This window comes from Coregonus lavaretus, assembly GCF_964263955.1.
Source record: "Coregonus lavaretus genome assembly, chromosome: 2".
Lineage (NCBI taxonomy): Eukaryota > Metazoa > Chordata > Actinopteri > Salmoniformes > Salmonidae > Coregonus > Coregonus lavaretus.
In genome coordinates, this window is record NC_139989.1 from 7,695,456 (window position 1) to 7,707,570 (window position 12,115).

General features: G+C 46.5%; 1 protein-coding gene across 1 annotated transcript in view; it reads right to left on the reverse strand.

Annotated features, from left to right (window-relative positions):
• Positions 1-12,115, reverse strand: part of xylb (xylulokinase homolog (H. influenzae)) — a 65,702-nt gene that overhangs the window by 23,782 nt on the left and 29,805 nt on the right. The window contains exons 16-17 of the mRNA XM_084178985.1: positions 6,455-6,513; positions 5,210-5,297 (exon numbers count right to left, since the gene is read on the reverse strand). Coding sequence (XP_084035111.1) covers positions 5,210-5,297; positions 6,455-6,513 — 147 coding nt within the window. The remainder of the gene's footprint in view (positions 1-5,209; positions 5,298-6,454; positions 6,514-12,115) is intronic.

Below are 12,115 nucleotides of genomic sequence, written 5' to 3' on the forward strand. Positions count from 1 at the left end.
TTCTGCTTTTCTGATGTATCAAATACTTATGTCATGCAATAAAATGCAAATTAATTACTTAAAAATCATACAATGTGATTTTCTGGATTTTTGAGATTCCGTCTCTCACAGTTGAAGTGTACCTATGATAGAAATTACAGACCTCTACATGCTTTGTAAGTAGGAAAACCTGCAAAATCGGCAGTGTATCAAATACTTGTTCTCCCCACTGTATGTATGTATGTATGTATGTATGTATGTATGTATGTATGTATGTATGTATGTGTGTGTGTGTATGTGTATATATGTATGTGTGTATATGTATGCGTGTGTGTGTGTATGTAATCGTATGGAGAAATTGATTCTAGAAACCGTAGGTTGGATATATTACTCCCAGATCCGTAAAATGAGAATTACATTTCAACTGCCAAAGTAAAAACAGATAGCTGTGTATAAATGCTAAAACATCAATAGGGACTCATCAAGGAAAAGGTTAGCTCGCTTCAACCACATGTCATTTTATTAATATTTTTTACCTTTATTTAACTAGGCAAGTCAATTAAGAACAAATTCTTATTTACAATGACGGCCTACCAAGAGGCAAAAGGCCTCCTGCGGGGATGGGGGCTTTTTCCTATTTTTTTAAAATGTAGGACAAAACACAGATCACGAAAAGAGAGACACTACCACACTACATAAAGAGAGACCTAACACAACAACATAGCATGGCAGCAACACATGACAACACAGCATGGCAGCAACACAACATGAAAACAACATGGTAGCAACACAACATGGCAGCAGCACAAGACATGGTACAAACATTATTGGGCGCAGACAACAGCACAAGGGGCAAGAAGGTAGAGACAACAATACATCACACGAAGCAGCCACAAGTGTCAGTAAGAGTGTCCATGATTGAGTCTTTGAATGTAGAGATGGAGATAAAACTGTCCAGTTTGAGTGTTTTTTGCAGCTCGTTCCAGTCGCTAGCTGCAGCGAACTGAAAAGAGGAGCGACCCAGGGATGTGTGTGTTTTGGGGACTTTTAACAGAATGTGACTGGCAGAACAGGTGTTGTATGTGGAGGATGAGGGCTGCAGTAGGTATCTCAGATAGGGGGGAGTGAGGCCTAAGAGAGTTTTATAAATAAGCATCAACCTGTGGGTCTTGCGCCGGGTATACAGAGATGACCAGTTTACAGAGGAGTATAGAGTGCAGTGATGTGTCCTATAAGGAGCATTGGTGGCAAATCTGATGGCCGAATGGTAAAGAACATCTAGTTGGTCGAGAGCACCCTTACCTGCCGATCTATGAATAACGTCTCTGTAATCTAGCATGGGTAGGATGGTCATCTGAATCAGGGTTAGTTTGGCAGCTAGGGTGAAAGAGGAGCGATTACGTTGGAGGAAACCAAGTCTAGATTTAACCTTAGCCTGCAGCTTGGATATGTGCTGAGAGAAGGACAGTGTACTGTCTAGCCATACTCCCAAGTACTTGTATAAGGCGACTACCTCAAGCCCTAAACCCTCAGAGGTAGTAATCACACCGGTGGGGAGAGGGGCATTCTTCTTACCAAACCACATGACCTTTGTTTTGGAGGTGTAGGGCAGAGAAAGCTCGTTGGACACTAAGAAAGCTTTGTTGTAGAGAGTTTAACACAAAATCCGGGGAGGGGCCAGCTGAGTATAAGACTATCATCTGCATATAAATGGATGAGAGAGCTTGAAATATGATTGTAAGCTCAGTGTTTCTGAAGGACGCTGTGTGAAGAGAAGCTGCATAGTGTTTAAGCTCAGTGTTTCTGAAGGATACTGTGTGAAGAGAAGCTGTATAGTGTTAAAGCTCAGTGTTTCTGAAGGACACTGTGTGAAGAGAAGGTGTAAGGAAGAAGCAAGGCTTTGTGTCTAAATTGGTCACGATGTCAGCGGTCGCTTACGTAAGACATTACGGCACCGCTGACCTTTTCAGCAGGAGTCGAATATCTTGTCTCTTCGATATCCGTTGACTCCATCTGAATGCTCTTGACATTTGATGCCAGGTTATTGGGTGCAGGGATATTGTTTTAACATATCGTGGTCCAGGCTGTGTAGAACAATGCCACAATCACTGTGGTTTCCATACTCAATTTATTTTCTCTTCCATCATTGAAACTGACAATTTCAGCTCAGATCTGACAACCCAATCTCCAAATAATATGTCACTTGTGAAAGTAAAAACATCAAATACGTACGTCACATATGTTGATGTTTGTAGTTAAGTAAGGAAGGCAAGATGGAAGTATTGCTGTGGTGTATTTTAGGGGCCATTATATGCATCATACATACATAGTATTCTACATCAGTTAGTTTACATGATTCAACATGGATGGCTAAGTGGGTCAATGGAAATTGGGGCGAACGCTTCGTTAAGTCAATATTTATGTTGCGAGTCACATGACGTTTATGCAAGAATTATGAAGGCCTGCTGTGCTTAAGTGCTACTTATCCAAGCCCCAAACCCAGTTCACTCATATGCTGGTAATCAAAAATCCATGGTTTGTCTTAGCTGTACCTAGTGAGCCATGGCTGGGAAACTGTGGCATGACATCCAACATTTGACTGAAGCCAAAACACGGCATAGAACAATTCCTTTCCCCGCTCGATAGGCTTCATTTGTGTGTGTGCGTGCACTTGCACGTGTTTCTGCCAAAAAAGACAGAGCGCTTAATTTCAACCGTCCCGAAGACGAGGAGGCAATTGGTCTTGGCAGACTTATTGAATTAAGTCAGGTTCCATCCGGGCTACGTTTTAGAGACGTATTTATTGGTTTGTTTCTAAGCCTCGGTCCCTGGCGAGATCCTGTTACAGCGGAGGAATCTAAAATGAGCCCAAAAGCCCGGCCTGTCAACGACAAACAGGAACTGTCTCCCCCGTCACCCCAAAACATGACAGAAATACTAATACTAATGAGATCACTCAGCAGAGAAATGACACCGGAGAAGCACATTTACCCCCCCCCCCCGCTTCCCGCCTCTGGAATATAATAAACAATGACAAGCGATTCAAACTGAGCACTGCATTTAATGAAAATTGACTTTGGTTGTCGTCGTAGGACCTCGAACAGGGGCTCTGTCTCTGTTGCCCCCCAGACCGTATATGGCGAAAGGAAGCAGAGACACTTCATTTTTTATTGTTTAATTAACGGTGTAAAGAGATGAGCTCTCGTCAACATCATCTCCGCAGGCATTCTTTTTTTATGAGCAACTTATGACAAGATTTAATGATTAGACTGACGGTGATGCAAAAGGCCTGATTAATCAAACACATGCCGTACATCTCTACCTTTAGGCTACTCATAAGTCATATATCTTCCTCCTTCATTCATAATCTTTATATAGAGTATCGCTAATGAGGAGATTCAAGCCTTCAGTGTTGAATTTCTTTGTGTTTTGGCCATTGTAACGCGAGCTAGGCCTTTGAGCAGTGTTGTAATTGCCTCACGCTGTGGATTGGTACATTGAAACCACACCTGGGTTCAGATGATATTCACTTTCTTTCGTACTTTAGCTGTGCTCGATTAAGCTTGCCTGGCATGATCGAACCAATGGAATCGTCTTAAAAGTGCAAGCCCCGCCCATCCGGCACTCTAGGCAGACTCAATCAAACGCTCAAAGTATTGGGGGGAAAAAAACAAATAATGTATGAACCCATCCAAGTCTGGTTGAAACATTATTAGGTTTTCATTAAGTATAATTGACGATCTACGTGAACACATGATTATACATGAATGTTCTGAGAAAAACACACGTACACAATGGAGGGAAAACAACCAAGCGGATGCATTCCACTTGAGAGTTTTGACTTCCATTAAAAGGTACTCGAGGCTAGGCGCATAAGCAGTGTTTATGGACACCGGGAAAACATTTGTGAATGTTGAGACCGCAAAACAAGTATGCATAATAAAATAATAATTAAAGCCTAACTTAAAAGTGCTGAGCTCTAAAAAGCCATTGATTCAATACCATTTATTAAATGCTAAGACATATTAAATTCCTCTCGCTGACATTTAAATGCTGTGACCAACTGACAAAGGATTACTAAGTGTTGATTGTCCTTTCTCTTTCCTGCTGTAAGTCAGATGATTCAGACATGGATTCAAATAGTATTTGTTTTCTTTAAACCACGTTGAGTGTTTGATTGAGCCTGCCTGGAGTGCCAGATGGGTGGGGTTTGCACTTTTGGGACTATTCCATTGGTTCCATTTCCTCAGGCGAGCTCAATCAAGTGCAGCTAGAGTATTTGAAACAACAAATACCTTTTGAACACAGGTCTGCTACAGTACATACAGTCGATTTTGGGGGAGGAAATACCATTTAATCTTTATGATAATGGTAGTTTGAGAGCCAATCGATCCCACTGATCAAAGTATCAGATGACAAAATTCATGCCCAAAAATCCCCATGAATCAGACTAATCAATGGATTATTATGACATGTCAACTGCACCAACAGAATATCAATCCAAATATTCAAAGAAATGCACACATTTGTCTTACTGTTTGAATGCAGCTTATATGATATAACCCTGCCTAGTGTTTGAAATGCCAAAAATCTTTCTTTTACACTAGAAGCAAAGACTTCTTCAGGTTATTTGATGCTGTAAAAAAAATCTGCTCATAGAATTATCAATCGATTGATCTTTTCTGTCTGCCGGTTCCATGCTGGCTTAAGCCTTTGAAGTGTCAAAGTTCAATAGAATTCACTGATGAGAATGTTTTAATTTGTCTTAATTTAGTACGCTTCCAGATGAACATGTGAGTGAATTACTGGACATCCTTTTAATGGCGAAACCAGCATAAAATATCCAACATGTGTGTCCTCTAAACTCCGTCAGATGGAGGAATCGGCTGAACACAAAAGAATGCTAATATACCACAGGAACAAAATAGGCAGGAAATTATACTGAATAACAGCATGAGTCACTCTGTACATGTATCTCCACAAGGGTTCCTATAGCAGGGGTCTTCAACTCCGGTCTTAGAGAGCTACTGGGTGCGCAGGCTTTTGTTCTAGCCCTGCAATAACACCAGCTGAATCCGCTATTATGGTTAAGATCGAAGACCAAGATTAGTTGATGATTTAAAAACAGTGGTATTGGTGCGGGGCTGGAACAAAAACCTGCACACCCAGTATTGCAGCTCTCCAGGGCCAGCGTTGGAGAAACTCTGCTGTATACGTCAATCTTACTCACCCTGCAGGGCCCTGTAGCCACAGCCTAGACAGGCAGAGTTGGCCACGTCAATGGTGTACACAGGAGCATCGAACACGTCAGATAGCACCTGGGTATGGAGAGAGGAGGAATGGGAGTGTATGTTATTGGAAATGTAACTGTCTGCAAATGTTACATTGTATGAGTCACTGTCTGCAATATAGAAAGCCATGTCTAATGACACATACTAAATTCTATATATAGTCTATAATGTGCATTGTATCTGTATTTACACAGTTTAGTGGTGGCTTATATAAGATCTCTAAACATTGCAGAGAGGATAGAAGGCTATCATTTTCATCCATTTCACTCGAACAAGAAACAAAAGAGCATACAGTTTCCTCATGGTTATTGTTTCCTGTTTTGAGGCCGATTGATTCCATTTCCCCTCAATTAGAGTGTAAAACATACACAATTTTGCAGCGCTCTAATTTCATTACCTCGCCACTCACCAGGGAATAACCTTGTTAAGGCGTGGAGCGATATAACATGATGTTTTGTAATAAAAAAAGAATTAGACGGCAAACAAAACATCTGTAGCGTCAAAATATTTCTAAAAGGTAACAACAACAACAACATCACAGAGAGAAGATGAATACATAACAAATGCCTGTTCCGCAGGGGCTTGGCATGGCAATGCTTTCTAATGTCTCCATTTCCAATACTGCATCATGTCAATATCATCGAAACTGAGCATGCCGCCCACAACACCCACACAAAAATAGTGAAGGGACTGTAGCCAAGTGTCTTGCTTGAGGGGGAGCACATTGTAAATGCATGGGGCATGCTGGGCTGGGCTGGGCTGGGCACAACACAGGGGCCATGAGAGCACACACAGGGCCTAATGTATGAAGAGAGAGGTCAGCCGGGGTCGGTGTACATTTATAGCGAATCACAAGGCCCCAAACACAGCTGTGTGGCCCTGCAGGAGACACGGCAGTCAGATGGCATTAGCTTCACGCCACGACCTGAGGACAGCACACATACTCTAATCAGCGTGTGTGTGTGTGTGTGTGTGTGTGTGTGTGTGTGTGTGTGTGTGTGTGTGTGTGTGTGTGTGTGTGTGTGTGTGTGTATGTGTGTGTGTGTGTGTGTGTGTGTGTGTGTGTGTGTGTGTGCGCGCACGCGCGCGCGCGGGGATCCAAACCACACAGTACGGCAAAGAAAAAGCCTAAAATAGGGTTTATAAAAACATTTAGACTAGAGAAGGTTATCAACACCACCAACCTGCAGAATGTCCTTGTTAGAAGAAGCCCCTCCGGTGGCCAGCACTCGAGTTCCTGGAACTGAAGAGAGAATTCTGACATCAGTGACACCGCTGATGAGACATTTATGACAGAAGTTTTGCTACTGCAGCAGTGAGTAATCGTTGATGTTTGACTGCATGTTGAGTTGAGGCAGAGAGAGAGAGGGAATGAGAGAGAGAGAGTTTATTGAACATTAGCACTAGAAATACTACTGTCAAGCATTTTTGTACTTTCTTATGGTACTTGAAATTGGCCTCTCAAAAGAGCTCCTCACTTCAAGTGTCAAGAGAGAACTGAGAATACTCAAAAATATGAAACAATGTACGCAACTGATATGCTCCCAACAGTGATTTATTTGTGAGATCAGAACATGGACAGCATGGAGAGAGTTTAATGGGCCAATGGACCCTTCGCTTAACCCCGCCCCAGAATTTTGGCCAACCAATCGCAGCGCTCCAATGGATAGCAACTGTTGTCAAGTCCGACACCTCAGACAAGCTGAAGCTCATGTTTGAAACACATGAACGCAGTGAGGGCAGTGGGAAAAACGGATAGTTTTCTTAATTATGATTATAATTGTTTTAATGGCTAAATAATTGAACAGTGCATCAAGAGTACTTGCTACTGTGATTTCTAAAATGCAGAGCCTGTTGATGGAGTATTTTTCAAATCCGAAATTATACATTTGTTACATGGTTTGCTAGCTCAGCTGGCTAGCTAGCGCTCAGCCATTGACCACCAAACATTACCAATGCTAGCAAAGGGTCAATTGGAAGCTGAAGATTTTAACTGGAAGAATAAATACTTTTGAGGAGATGGGAAACTGTGTACGTTGCCCGTACGTTGTCAATGGACCGTGCGGTGCATTCTGGGTACACTCCGAAAATGAAATCTCTACAAGGAGTCAATTGGGCGCTAGCACAAAAACACAACATGAGCACGAATTATGTGAACAAGAAGCTCAACCTTACAAATATTTTCCAGGATTTGAGATCATTAACTTGTCCTCTGTAATATCGTATAGCTTTGAAATTCTGACATTAAGTACTTTTGAGTAAAATAGCAGGTTTACTAGTAAGGTTTACTTACTGCTGCGTAAGAACTCCTAACCTGCTACGAAAAAGTAACTTCAGTATTGCACCGTGAAAAGAGTAATTCTCTTCTTGACTCATAACCTGACTTTTAGAAGGGATTGCGTGACGAATAGTTTAGCAACCACGTGACACAGCATTACAACGTGAACATGATTTGTGGACACTGCTGGGCAGAGCATTATACGTTTCTCCATACATTTTCTTATCTCCTCCATTTCTAATATCTTTGCAGGAAGGTTCAATAGACGGGTTGGTTGTTCAGGAACAAAACTGACACATGCGCAACTATGGAGCAAAACAGAAGGGGTTGGCTTAGATTGTTGACAACATGTAAAGTATATTTAGTCTCCAAATGTTTATTGAAAACATAAATGTGCACAATGAGCAATTGTTGTCTCTCAAATACATTATGTTGTTGGCATCAAGAACAAGATAAAACTAGCTGAAACGAGCCACCTAAGATTCCCAACATTGCAGCTTCTTGTCATTATTGCTAGCTATGACCATTCATCATAACATCACTGTCAGTACTGCTGTAGGTGGGTGTAGTGGTGGAATCAAGCGCAGGACACCGAAGTATAGTCCAAACGACTTTAGTGAAATTTCCAACAAGGAAAAATAGAACAAACTTGCCCGAAGGCGAAACTACGCACGTAGGCGACAAAACAAAAGGCGCACTACACAGGTGCGTAAAACGCTCCAACACAGTGGAGTAAAGCTCAACCGAGCGAATAAGTAATTCCTACAAGCAAACACACTACAGAAATAAATCAATCACACACAACACTAGACAAACACAACGAGAAACTTATAGGACACTAATTACACTAAACGATAACAGGTGTCACAACAAACAGACAAAAGCAAACGAACATAGAAACATGCAACGGTGGCAGCTAGTATTCCGGAGACAACGAACGCCGAAGCCTGCCCGAGCAAGGAAGAGAGGCAGCATCGGCCGAAACCGTGACAGTACCCCCCCCTTGACGCGCGGCTCCAGACGTGCGCCGACTCCGGCCTCGGGGACGACCAGGAGGACGCGGAGCAGGGTGCGTCGGGTGCCCACGATGGAATTCCGTCAGGAGAGACGGGTCCAAAATGTCTCTCCTCGGCACCCAGCACCGTTCCTCCGGACCGTACCCCTCCCACTCCACTAGATATTGGAGACCCCCCATCCGACGTCTCGAATCCAAGATGGACCTCACGGAGTACGCCGGTGCCCCCTCGATGTCCAATGGGGGCGGAGGAGTCTCCCTGATCTCACTTTCTTGGAGTGGGCCAGCTACCACCGGCCTGAGAAGAGACACATGGAACGAGGGGTTAATACTTTTATATTCAACAGGTAGTTGTAATTTGTAACACACCTCATTCAACCTTCTCAGGACTTTAAATGGCCCTACAAACCGCCGACCCAGTTTCCGACAGGGCAGGCGGAGGGGCAGGTTTCTGGTAGAGAGCCAGACTCGATCACCAGGTGCGTACACCGGTCCCTCACTGCGGTGGAGATCGGCGCTCGCCTTATGACGACGGAGGGCCCGCTGCAGGTGGACGTGTGCAGCGTTCCATGTCTCCTCCGAGCGCCGCGCCCACTCATCCACCGCAGGAGCCTCGATCTGGCTCTGCTGCCAAGGTGCCAGAACCGGCTGGTAACCCAACACACATTGAAAAGGGGTTAGGTTAGTGGAGGAATGGCGTAGGGAATTCTGGGCCATCTCGGCCCAGGGAACGTACCTTGCCCACTCCTCCGGCCGGTCCTGGCAGTATGTTCTAAGAAACCTACCCACATCCTGGTTCACGCGTTCCACCTGCCCATTACTCTCCGGGTGGTAACCCGAGGTGAGGCTCACCGAGACCCCCAACCGCTCCATAAAGGCTCTCCAGACCCTGGAGGTAAATTGGGGACCTCGATCAGACACAATATCCTCGGGTACCCCGTAGTGCCGGAACACATGGGTGAATAGTGCTTCGGCAGTTTGCAGGGCAGTAGGAAGGCCCGGCATGGGGAGCAAACGACAGGCCTTAGAAAACCGGTCCACAACGACCAGTATAGTGGTATTCCCCTGTGACGGAGGAAGGTCAGTAAGGAAATCCACCGAGAGGTGAGACCATGGTCGTTGTGGAACGGGCAGGGGTAGTAACTTACCCCTAGGCAGATGTCTAGGCGCCTTACACTGGGCGCACACCGAGCAGGAGGAAACATAAACCCTCACATCCCTCGCCAACGTGGGCCACCAGTACTTGGCACTAAGACAGTGCACTGTCCGGCCGATACCAGGGTGTCCAGAGGAGGGTGACGTGTGAGCCCAATAGATCAATCGATCCCGAACCTCGAGCGGAACGTACTTCCGACCCTCCGGGCATTGCGGTGGACTAGGGTCGGTGCGTAACGCCCGCTCGAGTTCAGCATCGACCTCCCACACTACCGGTGCCACCAGACACGACTCCGGCAGTATGGGAGTGGGCTCCACGGACCTCTCCTCCGTGTCATACCGCAGAGACAGTGCATCTGCCTTACCGTTCTGTGACCCAGGGATGTACGTGATCTTAAATGTAAACCGGGTCAAAAACATATTCCATCTTGCCTGGCGAGGGTTCAGCCTCCTCGCTGCCCGGATGTACTCCAGGTTACGGTGGTCCGTCAAAATGAGGAAAGGGTGTTGAGCCCCCTCAAGCCAGTGCCTCCACACCTTTAGGGCCTGTACCACGGCTAACAGCTCCCTGTCCCCTACGTCATAGTTTCGCTCCGCCGGACTGAGCTTCTTGGAATAAAAAGCACAGGGGCGGAGTTTAGGTGGCGCGCCTGACCGTTGTGAAAGCACGGCTCCTATACCGGCCTCTGACGCGTCCACCTCTACCTGAAATGGCAAAGAGGGATCCGGATGCGCCAGCACCGGGGCCGAGGTAAACAGGTCCTTCAGCCTCCCAAACGCCCTGTCTGCCTCGGCAGACCACTGCAGACGCACCGGACCCCCCTTCAAAAGAGACGTGATGGGAGCTGCCACCTGTCCAAAACCCCGGATAAACCTCCGGTAGTAATTCGCAAACCCCAAAAACTGCTGCACCTCCTTCACAGTGGTTGGTGTTTGCCAATTACGCACGGCTGACACCCGGTCTACCTCCATCTTCACCCCTGACGCAGACAACTGATACCCCAAAAAGGAGACCGACTCCTGGAAAAACAGACACTTCTCTGCCTTAACATACAGGTCGTGCTCCACCAGCCTCCGCAACACTCTGCGCACCAGGGCCACATGCTCGACTCGGGTAGGCGAGTACACGAGAATGTCATCTATGTACACAACCACCCCCTGCCCCTGCATGTCCCTGAAGATCTCATCCACGAATGATTGGAAAACTGACGGAGCGTTCATCAACCCGTATGGCATGACAAGATACTCGTAATGGCCCGAGGTGGTACTAAAGGCTGTCTTCCATTCATCGCCCTCCCTGATGCGCACCAAGTTGTACGCGCTCCTGAGATCTAATTTAGTGAAGAAACGCGCCCCATGCAATGACTCAGTCATGGTCGCAATCAGCGGGAGTGGATAACTGTACTTCACCGTGATCTGATTGAGACCACGGTAATCGATGCACGGGCGTAACCCACCATCCTTTTTCTTCACAAAAAATAAACTCGAGGACGCAGGGGAAGTGGAAGGCCGTATGTATCCTTGTCTCAGAGATTCGTCTATGTAAGTCTCCATAGCTTTCTTCTCCTCCTGAGACAGAGGATACACATGGCTCCGTGGGAGCGCAGCTCCTGCCTGGAGGTCTATCGCACAATCTCCCTGCCTATGGGGCGGCAACCGCGTCGCCCTCGACTTACTAAACGCAATAGCCAAATCCCCATACTCAGGGGGAACGTGCAATGCGGGCACCTGTTTTGGACTCTCCACCGAGGTAGCCCCTACGGAAACGCCTAAACATCGACCCACACACTGGGCAGACCACTCCATCAGAGCCCTCTCCTGCCACGAAATAGATGGGTTATGGGTACTCAACCAGGGCATGCCCAGCACCACCGGATACGCAGGCGAGTCGATCAGAAATAGCTGAATCATCTCCTGATGACCCCCCTGCGCACACATCCTAAGTGGCGCAGTGACCTCCCTGATCAAGCCCGCACCCAACGGACGGCTATCTAGGGCATGAACGGGGAAAGGGACATCAACAGGGAGAAGGGGAATCCCTAAGGCTAAACAAAACTTCTTATCAACAAAATTCCCAGCCGCGCCTGAATCTACCAGCGCCTTATGCTGGGAATGAGGTGCTACCTGTGGAAAACGCACAGGTATACAGAAATGTGCAACAGAGAGCTCTGGGTGAGTGGGGCGCCTACTCACCTGGAAGGACTCCCCAGTGCGGGACCTGTCGTCCTCTCCCCTAGGAGGCCATCCCCAGCACCTAGCCGCGGTGTGTCCTCCCCGACCACAGTTGGTGCAGGAGATGGACCCCCTCGTAAGCCGACCCCTCCTCTCTCTAGCGCCAGCGCCCCCGAGCTCCATGGGGCACGGCTCGGAGGCGCTAGAGGGTGAAATGGACGGACC